Raw genomic sequence first — 27,854 nt, 5'->3', positions numbered from 1 at the left:
ATGGATACCTTGTATGTGACACATGGCTACATAAGGATATTTAGTCTTCTCAGCAGTAGTAAGTTCACACACACACACACACACACACACCCCACACACATTTACATATTATTTATATGTTTTTTCTGGTTACATCAACTCTTCTCAATCCTTATACTATAATTACCATTTTGTTATATTTTCAACAGAGTAGATGGTTGATTACTTCTTTCATTGCTGCATTTACCACTTTTCTAAGAATGCTAAAGTCATTAAATTAAAAAAAGCAATCCTACTAGTTATTAGTTACCACACTTACTTACCCTGCTGTTCGAGTGTTTGGGTGGACACTTCAGTTAACGGAATGTTGGTGACAGTGGTGATAACTCTGTGCTTAAAGTTAATGAATGACAGGCACTTAGAGTTGGTGAGGAAACCAGAGTTTCCAATTTTCCATGATAGCCCTCATTTATTTCAAAGTTCACCATTAAACAAAACAAAAAAGGACTGCAAAGACCACTGGACCCAAAGCTTTATACTGGAATTTTTTTCTCCTTTTCATTTGGAAAGAAAAATAGTGGGTAATTATGAAATTTGGGGAGGGTTCTGTAAGATCTAACACTGAAAAGAGATTACCAATCCCCAGATGGGGCTTGGGGCGAATATAATGAGGAAATCTGTAAGATTATGGAATGTTGAATGTTATTTCCTTCTGAAATAGATATTTTTATTCTACTTGCCAAAACACATGGCAATAAAGGTTGGTTTCCATCCTTTGAACCCCTATTTTATTTCTGTATTTTTGAATTAATGTTGTTTCCTTCTAAAAATAATTTTTTTTTAAATCATCTATGGCCACAAAATTTGAAGTACTGAATTTAATTCTCAATATTTCTTACTAAAATAGTTGTGGTGGAACAAAAGGGTAGGTGAGGAAAGAAACAGTTGTGTGTGTTTTTAAGTTAGTAAAAGTAATACCTTCTTTCCCAGAGAATCAATCAAATTCTTTCTTAAATAAATTGTACATAAAGAGCCCTTGTATGCACTAGGATTCACTAAGAACTGTAGAAAGTTAGTCTAAGGGTCATTAACATACTGTTAGGTTCACAGCTTTATACCACCCCCCCCCCCCCCCGTATTATTGTAATAACCCCATAACCATAGAGGAAAGTTGTGGAGCTCCCTTTGAAGGAAATATATTTTGGCTAATAGCTGGGAGTTCAGAGAGCCTAAATTTTTCTTCTAAAAAAAATGAGCTATTAGAATGAATGAAAACCAAGTCCTACATACTAAAGAAATAACAGGTAGAAATAACCTTTTATGGGTATAGCATGCAGGCACATTCAAATATATAAATACCACACAGTAAACAAATATTTTTTTAAAAAGATTTAAGATCATAAATAGGTCATCGTTGTCACAACACATTTCAGAATTAAAAAAACACACATTTTGGCTTTTTAGGAAAAAGGTTCCTTTTTTAAAAAATCAACTCCCTCATAATTGAAAGGTCTCATAATTAAAAGTACATTTTTAAATTTCCAGTCTCCTAAGGCACAATGCTTATTTAATCAGAAAGCCAGCGTCACCACCCTGCTGCGGCAAGAATAAGCAGCATGGTGTCAGCACGAAGGAAAACATCGAACTGGACGGACAGAATCGCCGGTCATTTAGGAAAAGGGACAGACACCAAGTGATGATCTTTCTAGTTAAGAAGCCCCAGTGCTCTGTTATGTGGCACTTTCTGTTAAAAAAATTTTTTTAATCAATGTATTTTACCTCAGACTTAATTCACCACAAAGGCGCGATGGGCGGGAAAGGAGGTTGGTCACACACAGCCTTTCTTAAAAGGGGCCTCGGAGGGGAAACCACCTTAGAAGGTGGACGGGGGCGCACTGCGTGCAGCCCAGGCTGGGCCGAGCCTATTCCCGGGCGGCCGCAGCGCCGGGCACGCACCGGAGGCGCCTCTTCCCACCCACCAGGGCGCAGGGATGTGCCACAGTCGGATGCTTAAAGCGTGTTCATCTAACCAAAGAGTTCTTTAAAATATAACAAATGTAAAAATTCCTCATTTTTGACTCTGCCTTGCTTTGTCCTGTGATACCAACCGAGCTTTAAGGTTTTACATGTACAATGTGGTGACTTAGTGTTACTCTTAAAAGAAAAACCCACAGTTAGTGAGTGTCCACAGATGAAACACGGGGTGAGGCTCATAGCTGAATCGGTCACGGAGTGTCATGTTAGTCAACTGTAAACTCTTGAAAGGTAAGACTGGGGCTGTGGATCAGACACAGCCGAGCACAGCAGGCGAGAAGCCTGTCATTCCAACTCTGACAAGGTGCACGGTCTTCGAAATTCTTGTCCACGTTCATGGAGCCACTTATTGGATACTGTGAGGGAACAAAATGTGTTAATTAAATACTAGTTAGTGGGGAAAATTAATTGATCAGAGCTAAGTCTATAATAGTTTTTATATAGGCTAAAAGTTCAAGACCAAAACTACGTAAAGGCAGATGCTACTTAGGCCGTCTTTTAAATACTTCACCAAATGTTAGAAACACGGGAGATTTTATTTTAATCCTCACCTGAGAATGTTTTTTGTTGATTTTAGGGAGAGAAACATCGGTGTGAAAGATGTCCTACCAGGGACTGAACCCTCAACTTAGGTATGTGCCCTGACTGGGAATCGAACCTGCAACCCTTTGGTATACGGAAGACACTCCAGCCAACTGAGCCCCTGGCCGGGGCTGAAACACAGATGAGTGATGATGACTTTAGACACGTGTATGTGTGTGTATAGCTATGAACACTTTAGAGTATATGTGCATTTCCTAAAATTTCTAATGTTCAATGTAAGGCTTGAGCTGAAATTAAAAGGTAGGTACAAATAGAACAGAACACTCAGAACACTTTCACCTGTTTGCAAAATACAACCTCTAATACAAAGACATTTTAAAAACCAAGTCTTCACTCTAAAGGAGCAACCCTGTGATCAATCACTACTATCACGGGCTCATTAAGTCTCCTTGTTTCCAAGATACTGTTTTCTAAATGTAACCCCAAAGAAATTAATTTCCTAATCAATGGCATCAACATGTACAAAATATCTGAACTAATCTGAACTAGGACCCATAATAATTCTTTACTCTTACCTTTCTCAACTCCTGTGTCCATCAAACCCTGTCAGTTTTCTCTACATCTCTTGAATCCATTCTTCGCTCTCCAACCCTTTTGTTGCTGCCTTAGTCCAGGCTTTCATTACTGTCCACTTAGACAATGGAAAAAAATCTTTCTAAACTGATCTCCCTTCCACTAGCCGCTCTTCATTCTAGTCCAGTGGTTTTCAAACATAATCATCAGGGAAGATTTTTAGAATCCTATGATCAGGTGTCACTCCTTAACCTTCCTATTCCCAATAGGGTAGCCACTAGACTCATGTGGCTACTGGGCACCTAACATATTAAAATAACTTCACCTGTTTCTTTCTGTTAATGTGGCAAATCATGTACTTCATGACCACGACAGTGAGTGCCCCTCTCACCTCATAATAGTCCTGGACCTGGTTCCTAACATGCCTGGAAAATTATTGCTCTATCTCCAAGACCACATTTAAAAATTAAGCTTTGAAGGTGGCTCTCCAAATGTAAGGAGCTGCGATCCTGTTTACATCTTTATATTAGTACATACTACACTGTAATTTACCCATGAGTAGGTCTCAACCAGAGACCACTGTGAACCCCTTAAAGGGAAGACACTCTTACTCAACTTCGTGTCAACTAACGATCCTTAGAGTAACAAGTAGAAATACTATTAAAAATAAGAGCTGTCATCAAAATTGTGATCTGTTAAAGGCAAATTTATATTAGGATCAGTAACTTGCCCCGGCCGGGTGGCTCAGTTGTCCCACACACCAGAAGGTCACGGGTTTGATTCCTGGTGAGGGCACACACCTACGTTGTGGGTTCAATCCCCAGTTGTGGCACATCCAGGAGGCAACTGATCAATGTTTCTCTCTCTCTAAAAACCAAAAGAAAACATATCCTTGAGTGAAGATTAAAAAAAGAGAGTAACTCGCTGGGTTGAGTCCCACTCAACGTTAAAGTCATTGTAGGCACATCTGTCCAAAGTTTTGTTTTCAATTTAAGATGTAGATGATAATTTCAAAATATGAAACAAAAACCACATTCTGTTCAGAGAATATAAAAAGCATTTACCCCATTTGTTTCCAACCAGCACGGGGCATGCTGCATGTCGTGTGCTGTAGTCTCCCTCCCCACTGGCAAACAGGTTATACCAGAAAACAGCAGTTCCCTGTGGAGACAAAAGGACCCCCAGACAAGTATCAGGTTACAACTCTTTGCAGTAATTAAATTCTCTGCTCCTGTGAAAGTACCCTTCCATGGCAGCTTCGTCTTCCTCTAATGTAATTCTGAAAATATGATCAACTACAAAAATTTGGTGATCACATAAAAACATTACTACTACAAAGTTGCTTGACAAAAAAGGGTACGCATTTGCCAAAACAAAGCTAATAAATCTTACAATAGCAGGATGGAGGCAGAAACTCATGGAACCCATTTTAGAAATGAAAACTTTTAAATACTAATCCTTGGTGGTTCATTACCTTTAGGTACTCATGGTAAATTGTGCCATAAAAATACCCATAGTTTTATCTACATTTAATACAGTCCTTAAGTATGCTACCTTTAAAAATGTAATTCATTAATAAGATGCATCTCTTCCTTAGGGGGGAAAAACAGACACAAAACAATTAAAATAATAAACAGCCTGGCAGGGCATGGCTCAGCTGTTGAGCATCGACCTAGGACCCAGGAGATCACGGTTCAATTCCCGGTCAAAGCACATGCCCGGGTTGCGGGCTCGATCCCCAGTGTGGGGCATGCAGGAGGCAGCCGATCAATGACTCTCTCATCATTGATGTTTCTCTCTCTCTCTCCCCCCTTCTCCTTTCCTCTCTCTGAAATCAATAAAGTTACATTTAAAAATAAGTTTACCTTTTTGGGCCAAACACTAGCTCCTACTTCAGGAAAAACAGTGGCTCCTCCTGCTGAAACATCACTCATCTGTAAGAGGTAAGAGCACATTACCAAACGTGCAGCGCAATCGAGGGAAGCATGCCGCCGGGAGGAGGGTATGATGCCAGAATATGAAAACACCTGGACTTCTTACACAGAGGGGTGTGTGCAGGCTGCTCAGCTTTCAGAAGGCAAACGATGCTGTTGAGACTTACATATGTAACTAAAATTATATATATAGATATGTATATAAAGCAAAGAAATTATAAAGTCAGGAAGGGAAATGGGAGTAATTTGGGACAGGCACTTCACTTATAGCCGGATGTAAAAAGGGTGATTTTACATTGATAAAGTAATAAAGGGGTATAAATACTTATTTTATTACACTAGAATATAATCTCCATGGGGCAGGAATTTTCATCTATTTTGTTCCCTGCTGAGCTTTAGTGTCTAGAACAGTATCTCAAGAACAGTAGGTGATCAGTAAATGAATTTAAACAAAACAAATAAAAACCATGAGAAAAATAATAAACTAAAATCAGTTTTGTCATTTCTTGTGGTAGGGAATCAACACATCCTAACTGAGAAGTACAAGATTAAGGGAGTGCATAAAGTTATAATCTTTAAGTCTACATCTTTATGATTTGTATACTTTTCTGATATTACATCAAATTCAAAACTATGAAAATGTACCTGCAGTAAATGTACCTGCAGTCATCTGAGTGCAAACATGTAAATTCATATGAACATGCAGAGATACTTATATACACATAGATGACTAAACAGTCCATACTCCAAAGTATCAACAATGACTGTGACCATCAGTAATTAACTTTCTTCTTCAGGTTGTAATATTACAACTGAAAGCATTACTATTGGAAAAAAAATTCTTAACTCCCTTTACTAAGTTGTAGAAACTTTAGGATGGCAAATAAGAGCAAACATTGGAACATATCAAAATAAATTATGTGATCAAATCCAACTTAAAAATTTTAGTTGTAACTTACATAAAACAGCCATGTAGCAATTCTATTTCCTGTCCCCAGCTCTTTGAAAGCATCTGGTTCATCTTTCTGTAATTAAAACAAATTCAATGGTGTAAAATTCAGTAATGCATATTTTCCAGTGGCAACTAAACATCAGTAGTATGCTGAAGGGTATGCCAAAAACAACCCACAAAGTTTCCGATATAATAGCCAGTGCACTATATGTAGTAGGCATTCAAATTGTTGGCTGTTGGTTCAGCTTGTACACTGATTACTTTTGATAAGACCAATGAAGGAAAAAACCCTAGATTTATTAACCTAAATAATAACCAATAGCTACTACTGATTATTTTAAAAATTAACATTTGTAGTTTTAGCTTCCAAAATAAACAAGACATGAGGGTCTCTTAGCTACATCCATGAAGACTACTCTCTATGGGTAAAAAATTTACGTTGAGACTTACTTTGAACTCATGATCCATTCAAATGTTTACTGTTACTATTGTCTTTCTTTTGGACAGTTAGCACTTTATTCTGGCTGGAGAATTCACATCTGGCTATTTAAATCTAAATATAGTATAGTCTCTTGGCATTTATTCCAGAAAAATGAAAATGTATTTTTCCCATAGAAATTTATATAGTTATTTATAATAGTGCAAAACTGGAAGGTTCCCTAATATCTGTCAGAGGATAAATGACTAAAAAAACTGTCATATATTCATATTATGGAATACTACTCAGCAGTGAAAAACAATATTGATACTTTGTATAAGACTTGGGTAAACCTTAAGGACATTTTGCTGAGCAAAAAGAGACATTCTCAAAAGGATCCATACTATATAATAACATTCATATAACATTTACGAAATAACAATTACAGGGAAGTAGAGATTAGTGGTTACCCAGCGGTGAGGGAGGGGAAGCAGAAGAGTTTGCAGCTACAGAGCAGTACTGCAAGGGAGTCTTGTGGTGATGGTGTGGTCGTGTATCTTGACTGTAGTGATAGTTACACAAAACTACAAGAGTAATAAAATTCCACAGGCACACACACGACTGCAGGTATAAATGCTGAAATGTGAATCAGCTCTGTGGCTGTACCGGTGACATTTCCTAGTTCCGAGAGTGTACTCTCGTTCTGCAAGCTGTTGAAACTAGGAAAGGCGAGCGAAGGGTGCATGCGTGGAACTCCCTGTACATCCCATTGCAACTTCCTAGGAAGCTTTCATTATTTCAAAATAAAAAGCTAAGGAAAAAATTAGCTCACTAATATCAGGACTTGAACTGTAGTCTTTCACATCGCCCAAGACCCTCAGACATTTTTTCAATAATTGAAAAACAGAAGAGACTAAAAAATATTTTTTGCTGGCCTACAGAGAAAAAGTCTGAGATTCTGAGATTAAGCCAGTCAAGGGCTATAACACAATATAGAGACTATTTTCTTTCTAAAGAATATACCCTTATTTAAAAATGGTAAAAGATCAAGAAGTCTGTTACAATACCTGGCACATTCTTTAGAATTCATGTAATTATAATAAAATTTAAGATTTGATAATACCATACTTTATAGCTCAATGTGTTAAAGAAATCAAAAAAGGTCCAATATTTATTCATCTTAAGCCAGAGTACCTGGGCAACGACAGTTTGGCAAACTGCTTTGATACTGTCCTCCAGTCTCTCAGTATACAGTGATGCTCTCCAGGTCCATCCATACTCTTGCAAAGAGTAAGATTTCCTTTTTTACGGATAAGTAGTAGTCCATTGTGTAAATGTACCACAGCTTTTTTATCCACTATCTACTGATGGGCACTTGGGCTAGGCTATGAATTTTTAATACTAAAGAACAGAATCAACACGTCATGCCTAAGCTTCAGTGGAACTCCGACATTCTTTTTTTTTTTTTTACTTACCCGTGCAAAATCAAAATGGGGTTCATACTGTCCTCCCACTCCATAATTTGCTACCTGAAGGAGAGAAACAAAGCATGAATGAAAGAAATACCAAGGTTACTATTCAAAAAAATCTATGAGCCCCATTTTTGGCCTCTTATATCATCATGGTTAGGTACTTCTAGAGAAATGAGAAGCAAAGCATTTTAAATTAATGAGAGCTCCCCAGGATCCAAGGGTAAAAATCTACGGATAGCTACTATATGCTATTTTAGAACCTTAGTTAATATGCTTTTCTTTAGCAAATGTTTGGGGGACATAGTTTTCTCCAATATATAACTCAGACTAAAATTTGAATTAGAATTTTAGAATTAAAATTTTCTAGAACTAGAATTGTGAGATTTCTATGTTTAATTTTCACTTTCCTTTGGAATTTAAATCAAGACATGTTTTCAAAGCCCCAAATGCTGGCAAACTCCCATTACAGTTTAATAAAACCCCTTTCCCACAGATTTTTTCCTACTAAGGTACAGAAGGGAAGCAGTTAACACCGACTTAGATACTCCTGCTGGAGGGCTCCCCCCGCTTCAGCGGGTTAGCACAGCGCCTGGTGTGAAGCACAAAAGACAGTAAGAAAAACATGTGGTCTGAGTTCAAGGTCCAGCCTCCTCAGTTACAGTATGTGTAACTTTGGATAAAATCTCAATTTTCTTACTTGTAAAACAAGAAAAATGACACCTTCCACCCCAATATGATAAAATGCTGACAGAAATAAAAGGGAATGTAATTTAAAGAATAATGCTGATGAAATGCAGTGAGAACACAATTAAGAGTGTTGCCCACAGCAAAGGCCAAGCCCTATGTAAACTATTACTACTCTGGGTATTTTACTACTTGTGTTATAGACACCTTGGGTTGAATCAGACTATTAAGTGTAAATACATCAAGGAACCTAAAAGAGCCTGTGAAGGTCAAACAGGTGAAAATAAATACAGACTGGGAAAGAAAGAGATGTATCGAAGAGTTTCTAACAATCGGACGAATACCAAGGAAGTTGTAGATTAGCATGGAACAAGTGACAACTTAATAAAGCAAATTTAAATACAGGCAGTCCTGCTTTGCCCAATTCCAAAATGACAAATCTCAAACAACATGTTTAGCTAACCATTAACACCAGACCCTGACGACACAGTCAAAATTTCAGTTACCGCGGTGTATTAATTGTAACGCATAAAGTACAAAAGTCACTGCCAGGCCTTCAGTCCACAGATTCCTATGGAAATAGCTGTACATCATGATCAATAACCAATCACAACCCCCTTTCAAAGTCTACCAGTGATTATCACTGCACGTCTATTGCTCAGCATGAGTAACGTATGGGCAGCAAATTGCAGTTACGTTGCCGCTTTATCTCCCAGGGGAAACCCATGTGATATTTTTATGAAAATGTGTAACTGGAAAAGGGAATAACCAACAAAGATAAAGTATGACAGAGCAACGGAAAGCATAAAGCTTTAAGTGAAATTCAAATCAAACAAACGGAAATATAGAAAAAATAGCTACAGGAAATGCTTCTACTTTTGCTGTTCAAAAACACGTATTTTGAAGATGGCTGTGGAGTAGATGGAAGCTACACTCACCCCCTCCTGGTGCCAAACGGGATTTACAGCTAAATTACAGGGCAATCAACGGGAATAACCAACTGAAAGCTAGCTGAACAGAACTATTATAAACAAGGGTTTACAGATGCAGCCACACAGACTGGTAGGAAGGGTGCAGACACGGAGAGGGCTGCCCCCCCCACATGTGGCAGCTGAGAATCTGAGGGACATCTTGGCTGCAAAAGTCCCCCTGAGGAGCACGGGGCCTCAACCCAATGCCGGGATTCCCAACACAGACCACCCGAGCTGGGAAGAGAAGCCCCCATAGCACCTGGCTGTGAAAGTCAGCTGGGACTCTGCCACCTGCGAGAGGAGGGGGGTCTGCTAGAAACCCAGGTGCTCTCTTTAAAGGGCCAGTGCACAGGTTCTTGCTCTCAAACACTAGTCCAGGGCTGCAGTAGAGAGACGGTGACTCGGAATATGGGAGTCATAAAGAGAAGAGCTGGGCGGCATGGCCCTGAGATCTGTAAGGGTCGCCGCGAGGCCCCTTCCTGTGCTGAGTCCCTGTCCCACACAGCCCTCAGGCACCATCTTCCCGGGGGGTCGAGCGCTCCTATTTTTACAGCACCAGCTGGGGAGCCCTCCAACTACTGGCAACGCCACCCTGCTGAGCTCTAGTCCTGCAGAAAGGTCTGCTGGCTGCACCCAATGGGGACCTTTGGTGCACTTTTTCTGTAGAAGCAACTGGCGGGGACTCCGTCATTGAGCTGTGTAGCTCTGCCCTTCTTCCCCACTCCCGCACTCGGCCGGGGCCCACCCACTTGATCCTACTGGCCTGTCCTTCCGACTCCCGGCGGCCTAGCCCTGCTTAGCTCAGTCCTGCAGGGGGTGGGGGTGCTGCTCAGAGTTGGGACCTTCGGAGAGCATCTCCAGTGAGGGCACATACAAGAAACCACCAATGAACGCATAAATGGATGGAGCAACAAGTCACTGTTTCTTTCTCTCTCTTCTCTCCCTTCCTCTCTCAAAATCAATCAATAAATAAGTTTTTAAAAGTATATGTAGGATAAATGTGTGTGTGTGTGGTGAAAATAACATTTGGGATTCATGGGAGGGGGTTAAAAGAGCAACAGTAACAGCAGTTGGAAGAAGCTGATTCCAACGCTCATGGATGATTTGAGGGGTTCAAGACTTCAGTGGAGGAGGTGACTGCAGGCATGGTGGACATAGCAACGGAACTAGAATTAGGAGTGGAGCCTGAAGATGTGACTAAACTACTGCAATCTTAGGAGTTGCTTCTTATGGATGAGCAAAGAAAGCGGTTTCTTTAGATGGAATCTACTGGAAGATGCTGTGAAGACGCTGAGATGACAACGAAGGACTCAGAATATTACACAAACTTAGTTGATAAAGTAGAGGCAGGGTCTGAGCGGACTGACTCCAATTTTGAAAGAAGTTCTATGGTTAAAATGCTATCAAACAGCATCACATGCTACAGAGAAATCATTTGTGAAAGGACAGTCCAACAATGTGGCAAACTTCACTGTCTTATTTTAAGAAATTGCCACAGGCACCCCAACCTTCAGCCGCCGCCACCCTGATCAGTTAACAGCCATCAACGTTGAGGCAAGATCCTCCAACAACCAGCAAAAAGATTGCTGACGGCTCCAATGGGTTAGCAATTTTTTAGCAATAAAGTATTTTTAAATTAAGGAATGTACATTACTTTTTTAGACACAATGCTACTGTACACTTAACAGACTACAGTATAGTGTAAACATAACTCTTATATGCACTGAGAAACCAAAAAATTGTTGTGAGGTCACTTTATTTCCACATTCACTTTGTTGCTGTGATCTGGAACCGAATTCACAACATCTGCGAGGGATGCCTGTACTTAAAGTATATGAGGTTTCTTTCTGAGGGGATGAAAATGTTCTAGAATTAGACAGTATTGGTGGTTGCACAAGGGCCAGGTCCCCTTTCCAGCAACAAAACCAGGGTAAATTTTATGGTGTATGAATTATATCTCAATAGAAAAGAGAAAAAATTATTTTTTTTAAGAAAGAACTGCCCTGGTTACCAGAGAGGCCCAGTAATGAAAAAGCACACAGCATTACAGTGTACTTCCTTCAAGGATAGTGTGAGCACCCACCTGTAGTTCCTCGGCCGTGGAAACATCCAGTCCTGTCAGATCTTGTATTCTCATATTAATTCGAGACACCACAGGGTTTTCATGGCCAGAGAGCCAGGCACTAAGAACAAGAAAATATTAGTTTTACTGATAATGTTTCAATACATGACGACGAATAGCTGTCATTTAAAAAGCTTTAATATACGGGACAAGAAGTCTCTATAGACATTTGGTTGATTTGCTTGTTTAATGTGATTTTTACTAATGAATGTTGAAATTTTTACAAAAAGATGTTATATTTTACAGTTAGAGGTTGGAAAGGAAAAATTAATCTCATTGATTATAGTTTCTATGAAAATAGCTGGGTTAATGTATCTACATTGAGATTTTTTTCTTTTTATAATTTTTGTAAATTCTGAGAAAATCCTTATCAAACTTAAAACAGTTGTTCCTTCTAGGTAAGGTATAGGAATTGACTGGGATGGAGGTCGTAGGGTTTTGGGCCTGATTTGCATAATGCTAATATCTTATAAGAAAAAAACCTCATGTGTTACTTGCATAAATAATTTTTTAAAAGTACCCAAACACAGCCAGTAAGATGGTTATAATAAAAAAGATGGACAGCCTGCCAGGCATGGCTCAGTGGTTGAGCGTCGACCTAGGATCCAGGTGATCGGGGTTTGATTCCCAGTCGGGGCACATGCCCGGGCTGCGGGCTCAATCAATGATTCTCTCATCATTGATGTTTCTCTCTCTCCTTTCCTCTCTCCGAAATCAATAAAAGATATATTTAAATTAAAAAAAGGGGGGGGGGGAGGTAGACAATGACAAATGTTGGTAAGGATGTGAAGAAACTGGAACCCTCATACGTTGCTGGTAGAAATGTAAACTGGTAGAGCCATTCTGGAAAACAGTTTGACAGTTCAAGTTGTTAAACACCGAGTTACCATCTGACCCAGCAATTCTATTCCTTGGTATAAACCCAAGAGAAATTAAAACATATTCATATAAAAACTTGTGTACAAATGTTCAGAGCAGCATTATTAATGGCCAAAAAGTGAAAATAATACAAATGTCCATCCACTGATGGATACAAGAAATGTGATATATCCCAGTTATGGATTATGCCATGGAAAGGAATGAAGTACTGATACTGATACAACAGGCATGAACCTTGAAAACATTACCTTAAGATAAGCCAGATAAAAAAGGCAACATTAAGATTCCATTTATATGAAATGTCCAAAATAGACAAATCAATAGCTACATAAAGTAGATTAGTGGTTTTTGGGTTAAGGGGGAATGGGGAAGGACTCCTAATGGGTACAGGATTTCTTTTCGGGGTGATGAAAATGTTCTAAACCTAGATGACAGTTGCACTGTGAACCCCAACCCACCACAGCTCTCCCTTCACTCGGTAGATAACATATCTCCTACCCCAGAGATAAAAACCATATAATCGACCTACATTTGCATCTGCCTGTTCCTTCTAATTCATTCTAGCTCCTCCATTCCAGCTCCAAGAGACTTCTCTCCATTATCTAAGGCTAATCCTCTGCCTTCCATTCTATTATCTCCTGCCATTTTAGGAGCCGTAAATCATTCATTAGCCCTTCTCTCTATATATTTTATAATCAACTTCTCAATAATTTATCCCACAGCTTTTAAATGAGCTTAAGTCTCTCCATTTAAATAAATTTAAAATTTTTTAAAGTTTCTCCCTCAACTCTTCATCTCCCTCTATGGTAGGCGGTTAGACAGACATTAGCAGAGCAAGGACCATGGGCCAGTTACGTGGAATTTCTGGATCATACAGTAACACTATGTTTAACTTTTTGAGGAACTGCCAGACTATTTTCCACAGCAACTGTACCACTTTACATTCTCATTCCTTATTTTTTTTTAAACTACTGCTTTTCTTTTAAAAATAAAATATTTTATTCCAAAATGACCATGAAGGTCTAAAAGTAAAGCACTGGTTAAATAAGGTTATTTCTTTTTCTCTATTACAAACAATACAAAAATTTCTCTGTATCTTTACAAACTTATGGGAGCACCTCAATAGGGTAAAGTACTAGATGTGGAACTGCTTGATGACTTTGACGTTTTGATAAATGAGTTTTGCCCTCAAATTGCCCTCGAAAAAGTTGGATTTATACTACTATAAACTGAGTGTGCATTTCATAAAATACTTGTCAGTATCAATCTTTTTAATCTTTGTCAATCTTAGAGGCAAAAATATTTTAATTTGCACTTATTATATCATAAATGATCTCAATGGAAGGTTTGAAGCTTAGCAATTAAAGTAATTGATGATTACAGGTTAAAAAAAACTTATCTCAATTGTGGTTCTGTTATAGTCACTAGAAAAGAAGATGAACTCTACTGATACACAGAAAGTTCTTTCACTTAGACTTTCATGTGAAAAACCTCTTCAAAATATAGTAAGAATCTTCTTAGCAGAAGAACTCCATACATTTAAAACATTTTATTCACCTGGATCCCATCTTCAAATCATTGCTGCTAATCTGTCTTCAACATTATTGTAGACTTATCAGGTAGTCTAAGAAATTAGCTCTGAATTTACACTGTTCTAACACTGATAAAAATTCAGTGAAGACACTGATACTGTAACATATGTTAACTATTTTTCAGGATCTGGAAGTCTTATTCCTACATTAAATTAAATCATCAGAAATCAGCGTTCTTTCTCCTAGTACTTAGTGTTTTAACTGAGCTACAACGTAAAGTTGTAGCATTTATTTGGAGCAGGGAAAATCAAATGAACATATCTTTACCTTTGAAAATTTCAACTAAGTTTTACAGTGTTTTTTTCCATAAAACAATTTTTTGCTGGGAGCAAAACAGAACTCTTTGCCCAGATAATTTTATGCTTCCCTTTTCCCCCTTAACGAGATAACCCAAAATATCTTCCTTTTTGGTCTTAACAGCAACCTGAGAGTTAAGTTGTACATGCAGAGTAATGTTTCAACATTTTTTTTCTTTCTAATGAGTTTATGTTGCTAAACCTTTTATTCTTTTACTATACGATTTTTAAAAGTATCACTGGAATGCTTTATTGGAGTACCGAGCAACATCCTCACACTGCCCATCACTGTAAATCTGAATTAGACTATCTAAGACATTAGGAAGGAAGGCATGCTCACGTGACCAGCAGACACCACCATTCTGGAGGTTTCTGGAGACTGTTACAACACCCCCAAAGCAAAATATGAGTGATATAATCTGAACAACAACACTACCTACTTCTAACTCAACAGACGTGAAGATGAACATTTTACAACAGCTAATACAAAACCACTACGTAATTTTTTTAACCCACTTACTTATTCATTTATTATTTTTTTCATTTACTTTTTACATTCATTATTTTGGATTAGTTTTGGGTGTACAGCACACTATGTGATTTTTTCCAAAAGATAATTCAGGGCCCAAAGTGCCAGTTACAGAGGGCAAAACTTCCCAAAATTTTTTCTCTAAGTGCTTGAGTTAACAAAGAAAGGCTCGTCACCCAGACTAGTCGCTTTGGTTCTCAGTGGACAATTATGCAGTAATAACAGTAACACTATATAGACCTGTCCAGTCATCTAAGAAGCACTGATCAACCCAATAGAGGGTAATGCTGTTGTTAAAAGTTATTCCAACTTAAAAAAAACAAAACTGAAATCATTCAAAGCTACTGAATTTGTCTCTATACTGTAAAAATATTAATATACTTTTATACTGCAGTTGTTCTTTATTAACATGGGTAAATTAAATCTCAAGCACAATAAAATATCTTATTGTAGGAAATCTGTACTCCAGTGTAAAAAAATAAAAACCACTTCCAAGAATAACCCACCAGAAACAAAGAAGCTTTTCTACCACACTAAGCAGATTATTTATTTGCATATCTTTTATATTACTTTAACTGGACTTCATGAGCTCACATAACCAAACTGTCTTTTCAGTGCACATAATTGAATGCTTACCTTTCAAGAAACTAAAATTCCATTCCTCTGATTTAGCCAAAATTATCAGCTCTTCCATTAACTAGCTGTAATAAATTTTTAGTTTTCTTTTTTTAATATTGGCAAAGGCAGAGATTAGTTGCCAAAAGTTCAGTCAGTCAATAAAGTAAATAAAAATTTCATGTTTTTTAAACAGTAATGGACTTCCACATACTTTTGCCCAAAGAAAATTCTATTTGCTAGAATACTGGAACATATTTTTACTTCCCAAGAAGACGCAATCACTTAGAAATTTCTCAAAATACAGATATTTGAAATTCCCTTCTGACCCTTAAATACAGATGTTCCCAGTGGAAGAGCGATTACATTCATTAACATCAATACACACAAATTCTTTCTTCTGTTATGCATTTAAATGCCTTTTTCAGAGGTTTTATTTATGAAGGAAACATAAAACACTCATTTATTTCACTTGTACGAATCTTCAAAGTTCAGATTTACAGTGATGGGTAGAAAATATCTCGACATAACTATTAAATCCCCAAAACAGTAAAAAACTTTTCCTTGTTAAAATGTTAATTGTAATGGACATTTTATGGAGTAAATTCCTCTTTTAACAGTTAAGACCCTCTCTTTTCAACGTACATTTTGTTTTTAAAAGCGTTGCTGAACAATTTTCCCGAGAGTAGAGATGAAAATCACTGTGCTATGGAATTCCTTCTTTACTAGGCTGTCTTGTACAGAAACAACCTAGACTTTGCCAAGGCTGGGTGGATTTATCCTAGTGTCAGTCCTCTAATGCTTCTAATACTACTCACTAAATGTTTTCTACTGCTGTATAATATAAAGTATGGTTGTGCCTTTCTCAAAAATTAATAAAATTGCTTCTCAAAGCTATAAAATTAGAATATTTAAAAAATAAGTTCAAAATGTTTAGAAATATTTAGTTCTTAACAAAAAAAGGTGTTTGTGGGTCACCTTTCCAAGAATAATTCGACTTGTTGGTAAGAGTCCAATGACTCTGTGGGCTGGGTATTTCCTCAAAAGCTCCACTGTATATATAAAAAATTTCCAAAAATGACTTCCAAAACACTGAGTTCATTAAGTTTTGTTTTATATGCTTCCTAAAAGCATCCAAATCTGGATAATTTGGATACTTATAAGCCTTATGACAGTAAAAATGCCTAGAAACCATGCAATAATTTCTGATAAAATATATAATGGCTTGTGTGTGTTTTTTCAAAAACAGATAACAGGTTACTTTCTTTAGACATGAATAAGATTCTGTAATAAAATGGAAAATTAGTTTATGCTTAACTTAGAGTTAATTACAATGCATGATACGAATTAGTTTCTGCAAATCGTTACCATCTATTAGTATTCCTGAATCAAAATCATATTACAGAAAATTTAATTATGTCTTCCAGTGGGCAAGGGGGAAGGTAGTGGTATAGGGCAGGCAGTTAAGAAACCAGGATATGTTCTTGGAGATGATGACGGTTAATATAATATAAGAAGAACACACAGCACGGCCCCCGAAGAACAAGGAAACACACCGACACAGTCTCTCCAGCCTGCAGAGCACTGTTGCTATGACTTACAGCAGTAAGAGTCAAATCTTTTTTTGTTCGGGTACCTCCTAAAATAGTTTTTAAAATCTGTGTACTCTTTTGCAGAATTTTCTAGTTGACAACTAAAGTTTAACATAATAGTTTCAAAGGATTTAATTTTGTCATACTAAAAATAGTGGTAATTTCTGAAAAATGATTACTTTTTAATGTATCCAGGGGACTCTACCATAATGATTTGAAGCCCACCATCATCCACTTAAAAAAAAAATACCTGAATAAAGTGTTTTTTAATACTTAACAATTTTACGTCACACTTTTCCCCCTTGGACTTTCATTTTCATTCCATTCTTACCCTAGAATAGTGGTTCTCAACAGGGGTGGAGAGGTGGAGTCCTGAGGGATGATGGTGAAGATTTTGCCTACCAGGGGACATTTGGCAATGTCTGGAAACATTTTTGATTGTCACGACTAGGGTGAAGGGTGCTACTGGCATCGAGTGGGTAGAGGCCAGAGATGCTGTTCAACATCCTACAAAGCTCAGGATAGCCCCCAACAACAAAGAATTACCTGATCCAAAATGTCAGTAGTGCTGAGGTTGAGAAGCCCTGTCCTAGAATGATCTATTTCTATGCCTAAAAGCCTTTTTTTAAATATTTTTCTACAACAAAAATATCTATATAAATTGATAAATTTCCTATAATATAAAAGTCTGTTAAAAATGTCCTCTGGAATGACAATTAATAGTAATACAGTTGATCTAAATACCACGATTAAACAATCATCAAATATAAAAAGTGAAAATATATTAGAATGTTCCTATTGAGATGGATGGGGCTTATTTTGTTATTGTCAATTAGGTATTGTATCTGTGGGTAAATATACTTATTGCTAGAATGAGACTGAATTCAGCTCAATGATATTTCTATTTTCATTTTTATGATGCTAAGAAACCTCCTTTACATAAATAAGTAGGTGGCAAAGGAGTTCTGTTGGAATAATATAACTTATTCTGTGAGCTCCTTCTACCTTAAATACATAAATTAGTTATCTATTATTGAAAATTGTTTCACTGATCTAGACTTAAGTAGATTCTCTTTAAACATTATTAAAGTCAAAGAATTTAAAACCAACTGACTTGGAAAGGATTTGTTATATAATCTTTGAAGGCATTTACTTTCTTAATAGCTACAGCTCCTGGGTGACCAGAGATTTCTAAACCCCTGCTTTACTACATAGACCAAGTTAGTTAGACCTTGTTCTACGAAGGGACTTTGGGAACTCCTCTTCAATATGAGAATACAACTTCACTTAGCTGGTAGAGTTGGGGAGCCACAGCAGGAATTTTTAAAAATTATTTGAGAGAGAGAAAGGTCAATCGGTTGCCTCTGACTGGGGATCAAACTGCAACCTGGGTATGTGCCCTGACCAGGAATCAAACCAGAGACCTTTCAGTGACAGGAAGGACAATGCTCCAACCAACCGAGCCACACCGGCCAGGGTGGGATATGGAAATTTAATAAGTTACTCTGGCAAATCTCTATTAACTGCCCCATAACTAAGTCCGTTTATTAGTCCATCATGAAAATTCAGGTATGGCTGTCATCAAACACCTATGCCTAACAGCCTATGTCTCTAAAACCATATCATGGGTTTTATGAAAATTAGATTCTCAGTAAAGAAAATGATCCAAATATGACTAAAATTCTCTCCATTACTCCCTTACCTCTTAGATACTCTGTACTGTGCTGTGGTCAATTTTCCAGTCTCAGGGTCATGTACTGTAGCTCGGCTCAGCTACAAAAAAAGAGAAAGGACAAGGACTTACTCACGTAGCAGGCAATTTTGGGCTTTTGTTTGTTTGTTTTGTTTTGCCAAGCCACAGGTGATTGGAAGGGTTCAGATTGGTCTGGATGGTAGGTAATGGTTTCAAATCAGCAAAAACATTTAGACAGGTGGCAATTAGAAAAGCCACTTCCAAATCAAGAGAAAACGAGTCAACAAATTTTGTTGTCGATTTATTGTCCTTTCACTTTTTTTAAAAAAAAATTATTTGAAACTGTATGTAGATGATTTACAGCGCTGGGTTTCACAGGAACTTTCTTAAATCTAGAAGTTCAATGTTCTTTAAATATTATGACAAAAGAATAGTTAGTAGTATCTTTAAATTCATTTTTTAAAACTCTCACCCAGACAAAACTGTTAAGTCTCTCTGGCAAAGTAAAAGGCAACTAAATTCATAAGTAATAGCAGTTGGAAGACCGATCAGAAAAATAACTCTGTTCTTTCCATTGCCAACTTTTAAATCAGCAAATTTTTAAAAATAAAAACTCCAACAGGAGGAATACAGATTACTCCAAAATGACAACGGTATTTGAAAGATGTATGAGCAAATGCCAATACCATCACCAGGGAGGACGGTGTGAATTCAGGCAGCATTTATGAATGTGAGAGCAGCACAGAGACAGACTACTTCCAGGCTGCTTTTTCTTTTTTCCCCACTTTGGCAACAAAAGGAAAAAAGAAAAAAGTAACAAGCCATTTTCTGGATATTTCATTCCTGATCGGAACAGAAATGCAAAGCCTACTAATTCCCTAAAAATAAAAAACCAATTAAAGATTAAAAACAGAACTTCTAGTTAAAGAGAAAGACCTGTGAAACACAAAGCAGTTTTCCATGCGTATCTAAACAGGCGGTGACTTGAGCTGGAGACTGCAATGACCTACTTCCTTTAAATGAATAATTCCTGTAGGGTGTACAAAACACTCATTAGAGATCAAAATATGCAGCATACACATCTCTTACCTTTTGCTAATTCTGTAATGTACCGTCTCCAAGTCTCCTGTTATTGGGTTTGAAATGGTGGCTCGCCTCAGCTGTGAAGCCAACCATCAAAATACTTGCATTACAAAACAAAAAAATGAATCACATTTACTCAACCAGTCAGAATTCTGGGTTTTTTACAATGGAAGCTGAAAAGAGAAAATAACTCCATAGACTTCCAATCACCTTGGGTTGAGCTCTGAAAGCCAGTGGTTATTTCAGGTTTTTTGTTTTTTTTTTAAGTTATTTTTTTAAAAATTTGTTTCGTTTTGCATGAATAGGGGTACACAAAGAAAAGAGATTAAAAAATAAATTTCTTTCACTGGTTAGAGGATGTGACAGTGAGGAAAAGGGAAATGTCTAAAATTTGAAGTCTAATTTATAGTTATAAGAATGGCTATTTGCAATTAATGACCCATTCCAAACATTTGATTTTAATTGTTTTTTTAGTGGTGATACTGTTTTGCAAAGGTTAATGTTTAAAATTTGTTTCAAGGTCAATGTTTTCTTCCTTCAAGATATTTGCTCGTATATTTCACATATACAGTGAAATAATCTTGGACCAAGCACAATGCAAATGAAAAGAACTCATAAATGTCAAAAACAGTTTTAAAAAGATGACAGTCGATAATGATTTTAAAGTTTTTCTTAAATGGAGGATGATTCTAAGGTTATCAAAAAGAATAATACAATTGAGGCATCCCTTTTGAAGACTTTGGCCTCCATCCCTAGAGGCATAAGATTTAATCTCCAAGCTGAAATGAACTCTTAATAAATATTCTACCAAGATACTTTAGTTTACTGACCACAAATAATGGACTAAAATAAAAATCCAAAAGAGAATGATAGAATATAATGTAATTATAAGTAGAAATTTATAAGAATTCACTTGTAAAGAACTCATATTTATTAGATTGCCCTTTCCATTTAAAATGTAATCTTTGGTTAAAAAAAAGAAGTAGCAATTTGGAAAAGTGGTAAAACTTAACAACAAAAATTATATCTTTAAGATCATTTTGCAGTACAAATATCCAGATAATTTAACCTTTATGATACTACTAGGATCAGCAAACGATGCCATGGGCCAAATTGAGGCTGTCACCTGCTTTTAGAAATAAAGTCTTATTGGAATATAGCCACACTCATTTATGTATTTTCTATGGCTGCTTTTGCACTACAACAGCAGAGTTGAGTGGTTTTAACAGACTGTATGGCCCACAAAGCCTAAAATATATTTACTATCTGGACCTATAAAGAATAAATTTGACAACTCTTCTGCAATAAAAGAGGAAAAATATGCCTAGTGTTTATTTAACAATCTCTTTATGAAAGCAATGGCAGTTTGTATTTTACTATGAAGAAGATAATGTTTTAAAAACGAGCTGATGGTAAAAAAAAGGTAAGAGCATAAAGGGTAGTGTTTCTCACATTCTCACAAAAGAATTTGTACACTAAACACTAAGTTTAAAGGACTGCATTTACATTAAATTGTTTTTCTTATTAAGGTAAATTATGTGGGTTGAAGTCAGGAGACTATATTATCATTTGAAATCAGAATGATGCTTGTGCCTAATTATATCTTTCTAGTAATAATGTGCCTAAAAGGGAATAAAAAAAAATACTTCAAGTATTTTTTCAGATAAAAATACAGAAGAATGAAAAAGTTGATCTTTGATTAGTCTGAGGCTAAAGGGCTCCAAAGTACAAAGAAAACTTTTTCAGGGAGATGCTGAAACAAATTTGTTATGTGTGAAATAAAAATCTCATCTATACTTTTCATCATTAAGAGCTTAAAACCTATTTCCATATAGAATGTTAACAACCAATGTTGCCCCAGTAAATTTAATTTAAAAAAAAAACATTTGCAAGATATGTTGTGTTGATAACAAACTGAGGAAAACCTGGTAACAACTCCATTATGTTGTGGCAACGATACCTCAAACTGTGAGGTTATTGCTATATCAATGATCATTTCTGTAATCTTGCAAAAGAAAAATTGATACACAGGTATAGTAAATAGAGGAGAAAGAAAAAAGAAAAAAGTTATTTACCCTGGGTTTTGCTAGATCTTTGACAATTTCAATTTCTGCATCAGAAATAATATCATGGAAGCGAATAATTCGAGGCTTGTCCCATTCGTCCTCCTGTTTGGCCGGAGCCAGAATAAATTTAGGATTCCTGTTTCCATCGTGGTAGCGGCAGAAGAGTTTCTTCTGTCTCCGAGGAGTCTAAACATAAAGTTAAAAAAATGATAAATATATTAGAGCAATAATATTTTTAATGCTATAATCATGCTCGTGTATACACACAGTTATCTGTGGAAGAACACACACAAAAACAGTTCTCTGCAAATATTCTGCATCAAACAGGACCTTCAGGACTTAAAAAATTTTATTAATGATTATTTTCTGGGAGAGAGATGGTAGACCTTAAATAAGAAAAAAGGTAGCGTTTCTCTTTTAGCCCTCCTCTCATCAAAACAAAGTTCAAGTGTTATAAATATGAAAAAAATACTTATGAAAATAAATGATCAGCATTGCTCCAAACTTCACAAAGTAACTGGAAAACACTCAGAGAGACAAAGTTTCTAAAAGGAAAAACAAAAACAAAAACAAAACCTAACCAGGCTTTTCTAAATAACTCCCAGTTAAATGCTTAAGGCAAAAAAAAAGGGGGGGAGGGATTTTTCTTTTAAAAGATGAAAATACAAGAGAAAATAAGTTATTAAACAAAGAAGCCAGGTATTTTTATTAGTGTATGTTTAAAATTTAAAATAGAGCGGTCAACAAAGCAACTAAATGTTTCTTTCAATCACCTATGTCCTGTATTAACTAAAGTTATTGCACTCTGATTGTTTTCTTGATTAAACACATATGTCGTATATGAAATAGGAATATTAGTTTTTGTTTTAGTTCTTAGTTAACATACTAGAACAAATAATGGTTCATGTTTATTTTCCATGTATTTTATTTACCTAGAATAAAATCCAAAGTTTTATATCAAATAAATTTTTTACATAATAATGAGATGAGTTTATTGTGAGAAAAAGGATGCTCCTTTGATCTTGGGCAGGGCTAACATGTGTCACATCAAATTAGCAGGCTAATGTTTTATATTTATAATTCTATTTTGCTCTCTTCTTTAAGAGTTATTAAGAGCAATAAAAAACATGCTCTCTATTAGAAATTTGAACACAGCTAGATATTTTATATTATGGAACCATTGTGAATTTTTTTAGGTGTGATAATGGTATTATGGTATGTGTGATGTTTTTTCAACAGCCCTTATCTTCAAAAGATACTAAAATATTTAGATGTGAAATTTTAAAAAATGTTTTATGCATCTAACTGCTATTATCCTTGTCTTTACTCATTAGCTCTCAAAGCAAAAGTAGGCTTGTTCTTCCAGGACCCCATAAACTTAAAACACTCAAAGGTGTCAACATAACATAGATATGACTGACTTATTTGCTGTTAGAGGTTATACTGTCAACAGAAAATCATCCTTGCCCGGCCGGGCGTGGCTCAGCGGTTGAGCGTCGACCTAGGATCCAGGCGATCGGGGTTCGATTCCCGGTCAGGGCACATGCCCGGGCTGTGGGCTGCAGCCGATCAATGACTCTCTCATCATTGATGTTTCTCTCTCTCTCTCTCCCTCCCTCTCCTTTCCTCTCTCTGAAATCAATAAAGATATATTTAAAAAACAAACAAAAAAACAGTAAATCATCAAATATCAAAAAGTCATTGGAAAGCCCAGCTTCAGTTTATTAGTAGTAGATTAAAAGTTAAACACTATGTATTCAAATGTTTACACTTAAAAATGCTTACTTTAAAAATTCACTAATTCACTTCCTTCCACGTTCAACTGAAAATTAGTATCACATGATATTCCTTAAAAGAGGGTTCCGTTATCGGTTAATGTTGGGAAGCAATGTAGGCCATATCCATAATGCACATTAATGTAAAGAGGCTCTGAAGAGTCCTGAGGGTGAACAAAAAACCTATGCTTCCCAGACCTGAATGCTTTTGTTTTTGGCCCATCTTCTATCACCGTCCTAAAGCACTGCACTTTAAGCTATAAATATAGATACACAATAAACAAAGGAATATATATATATATGTGTGTATATATATATATATATATATATATATATATATATATATAGACACATTTTAGTATTTTAAAGAATAGAAGTTAATGCCAAAGTCTCTTGAAAGGCTGAAATAGACAAATATTTCCCTAAGCAATCCTGTCAAGGTTTACTAGGAGCAAAACCACAGGAGATCACTGTATAGATGAATCCACTGTTGCATAGGATGGATTAGAATGGTATATTATTTCCACTCAAGACTGCTGAAATCTCTCTTGCATTAAGATATAAGCAACCCTGGCCAATGTGGCTCAGCTGGTTGGAGCATTGTCTGGTGCACCAGAAGGTTGTGGGTTTGATTCCCAGTCAGGGCACATGCCTAGGATGCGGTTTGATCCCCAGCTGGGGCATGTACAGGAGGCAAACAATCAATGTTTCTCTCTCTCTCTTTCCCCCGCTTCCTTTCTCTCTAAAATCATTTTTTTTTAAAGATATAAGAAAAAACTTTATCACTTCCCTTAAATTATCTGATCCTTCACCTTTTAATCTATGAAAAGGGTCATATTACCAAAAATGCATGAAATGGCGTATGAGTCACAGGCTTTATTTTAAAGCTATTTTACTAACAGTTGGCGTATATTAAGGTGGTGTAGCATCCTATAATCCTTTATGCAGTAATTCTGATTTTTATCACATAGACTTAAATACAAAAGAATTTTATTTTCTCTAGAACTATGTACAGACACATACACACGCACACATTCACACGCACACACACACAATTGGCTTTTCCACTTTACCATTTTGATACCCTCCCCACGGCACAGCATTTCGTACTTCTGTCTCTCTGGCAGGTAATCCACAGCAGCCCCTTTTTTCTTCAGTGTGGTTTTCTGATCAGATTGGTCATCTGAAGCAGACTTATTGGAATCTTTTTCTTTAGCCATTATATACTCAAAATATTTTAAGTTACCATTAGCTCTCTGATGTTCAGGATCTATTAGAAGAGAAAGAGCATGTCCACGAGTAAGCTTACAGTTGTTCAAACATCAGATTACAATAATATAAAATAGAGGGCCATACAATTCACATTCCAAACCAGTATGCCTTTGAGAGTGAAAGAAAGGACTAGGAAAAATTATTATGCCAAAGCAACAGGTGTAAACCAGCACTGCCCCAATAAAGCAGGACATACAGTCACCCTATATAAAAAGAGTTCTGGAGACAGAGCAGCCATTTACTTCAAAGTAGCAATTAGTGCTTCTACTTTGAGAACTTACTAGTTAGCCAAAAGGGCTATGTATGATCAATTTGATGTCAAATGAATTTTTTAAATATTTCTCATTCTTTTAAGCAATGGAAAAGATTTTTTCTGAGACTGAAATGTAATTACCATGGGGAAGACTCTGTATAACTTCAAAAGCAACCTTTACCACAGATAAATTATAAATGCAGAACACAGCCTACTTCTGAGGGCTAAGTGGATTTTAGCCCCAAAGTTCTAAATGAGACAGAAAAGAGAAACTAAAGATATAATTTTCAAATAAACCAGAATCCACTAATTACCTCTGAATTGCTAGTCATAATTTTTAGCTGTCTTTCAGGCGGGGAAAAGAGGACTTACTCCACCCATCCGGGAGAAGGGAAAAACTAACCACCATACACACAAAAAAAGGCAGAACGGTATGTAGAAACTTCACTTGTGACATTAGTTGGAGTATTTAGGAAATCTAGCCTTATTTGTAAAGTATTTCTTGTCTCTAGGAAACTGCTCACAACATATGCAGTGATATACATATTGTATAATTGTGTAAAAGGAAGGAGAAGTGTGTGTGTGAAAGGGCCATGTACAAAGAAATAAAAAAGCTTGTAGGTATCTTTGGGTGACTGGCTCATGGATGACTCTTCCATATATTTTTCTATTTTTAAAACTTTCCTACAATGAGTAAAGTTTTTTTTATGTCGGGGGGGGGAGGAATCACTTAAAAATACTGAAGAGAAAAAAAGGTACTTGAACTAATATCTTAATTTATTCATTCAACTAAAAGATAACCTAATTATCAAATAATCACTTTCAGATGACCAATCCTTTTGAACTTCTTCACTCTTCTGACATATAGATATTTATCTATTCATAAAAAATTAATTTTTTAAAAGTTGTAAAGCTTCATTATATACCAAAGGCCACCTGAATTTATTAGCATACAATTCCACTTCCAGAGATTCTAATTTAGTAGGTCTGGGGTGGAAATCAAGGAATTTTCATTTCTAATAAGTATCCAAGTAATTCTGATGCACACAGTCCCTGGATCATATTTAGAGAAACATTACATCTCTATTTAAAATACTAGTGGTAAAATCCTGATAAGATACCACATTTTTCTATCATTTGAATATAACAATCAAATACATTTTCAGTCTATTTCAAATCACTATTTTTGAAGGTAAAATGCATATAACCAAAAACATTCTTCAAAGGAAACTGGTTAATATTTAATATAGCAACATGGTAAATAAACATTTTTAACTGAGTTAGCCAGATTAGGTCCAATTTTGAAATTCCTGAAAAGCACAGAGCAGAGAAACACAGCCACTGCTGTAGTACTACGAGGTGAGAAACATTCATTGCCATTTGTTTAGAGGCTAATCACAAAGAGGGTCAAGTATGTCTGACAAACAAGGTGCTTGAATTCTAACAAATAAAAAGTTCAAATCTATATGAGATATTGAGTCATATATATATGACCAATGTATCTACGACCTGAATTATGCTAAATTCACATACCTAGCTCAAGCAGCTGCTTTGTGAGCAAAAGTGCTTTATCAAGGTCTCCCTGCTGGTACACCGCATAGCTCAAATAATCTAGGACAGAGACTTTATCGATGGTAGAAACCTCGCCTTCGTCCAGCTGCCTGAGTGCTTGCTCCATCCACAGTTCCGTATGATAATAATCTGCTTCTGTATAGGCCACTTTGCCCAACTCAAAACAGTCCTCAACTGTTAGAAAAGATTTGTGTTTGACTCCTATGGAAAGAAAATACAGAGAGAGAACTTCAGGATTCTTAATACTACTCAGTATTTATTTAGAACTATACAGCTTTCAAAGTGCTATCTCACTTTCATTTGAACTTCACAACAATCCTCTGAGGGAGGAAAAGCAGGAATTATCTTAAAATTATAAACACAGAAAAAATTTACAAGGTAATGAAACATGGCAAGAATCTAGGGGACATGGGACCTAGATATCCCAAGACTTCAAATACCAGCCACCATACCAAAATGAAACATCAATTAAGTTGAAGCGTGCGCTTTTCTAACAGCAGGAATCGCCATGTGAGATAGATACCTAGCTTCCTCCTAACCAACAATCTGGGCAAGAGATGGATGGGCAGGAACAGAAGCAAACCAGGTTCCCTTCCCTTCTCCTCCTCCTTCCCTTTCCAACAACATTAATGATATGTAATTTACAGACCATAAAGTTCACCCATTTAAAAAATAACAAAAGTTTTTAGTATATTTACAGAGTTGTGCAACCATCACCGAAATCTAATTTTAAAACATTTTCATCACCCCCAAAAGAAACCCTGTGTCCATTAGCAGTCACTACCCATTTTCTCCCCAGCCCTAGACAACCACTAATCGACTTTGTGTATCTATAGATTTGCCTACTCTGGTTATTTCATATAAATAACATCATGAAACGTATGGTCTTCTGTGACTGGTCTTTTTAACTCAGCATAACGTTTTCAAGGTTCATCCATGTTGTAGCATCCTTTTT

General features: G+C 36.4%; 1 protein-coding gene across 2 annotated transcripts in view; it reads right to left on the bottom strand.

The window, feature by feature from the left end:
* Positions 1-402: 402 nt before the first annotated feature.
* P4HA1 (prolyl 4-hydroxylase subunit alpha 1) overlaps positions 403-27,854 on the bottom strand; it is a 60,317-nt gene continuing 32,865 nt past the window's right edge. The window contains exons 6-15 of one of the 2 annotated variants that reach the window (XM_016224066.2): positions 26,861-27,100; positions 24,876-25,072; positions 22,037-22,213; positions 19,968-20,038; positions 11,644-11,743; positions 7,909-7,962; positions 6,023-6,088; positions 4,995-5,063; positions 4,194-4,290; positions 403-2,369 (exon numbers count right to left, since the gene is read on the bottom strand). In XM_016224066.2, coding sequence (XP_016079552.2) covers positions 2,299-2,369; positions 4,194-4,290; positions 4,995-5,063; positions 6,023-6,088; positions 7,909-7,962; positions 11,644-11,743; positions 19,968-20,038; positions 22,037-22,213; positions 24,876-25,072; positions 26,861-27,100 — 1,142 coding nt within the window. In that variant the 3' untranslated portion in view covers positions 403-2,298. Of the gene's footprint in view, positions 2,370-4,193; positions 4,291-4,994; positions 5,064-6,022; positions 6,089-7,908; positions 7,963-11,643; positions 11,744-18,887; positions 18,959-19,967; positions 20,039-22,036; positions 22,214-24,875; positions 25,073-26,860; positions 27,101-27,854 lie in introns of both variants that reach the window. The other variant, XM_016224067.2, reaches the window with a different exon arrangement.

Source organism: Miniopterus natalensis, chromosome 14 (assembly GCF_054644295.1).
Source record: "Miniopterus natalensis isolate mMinNat1 chromosome 14, mMinNat1.hap1, whole genome shotgun sequence".
NCBI lineage: Eukaryota > Metazoa > Chordata > Mammalia > Chiroptera > Miniopteridae > Miniopterus > Miniopterus natalensis.
Note: the sequence above shows the minus strand (reverse complement) of the source record. Positions and strands in the feature narration are given on the sequence as shown.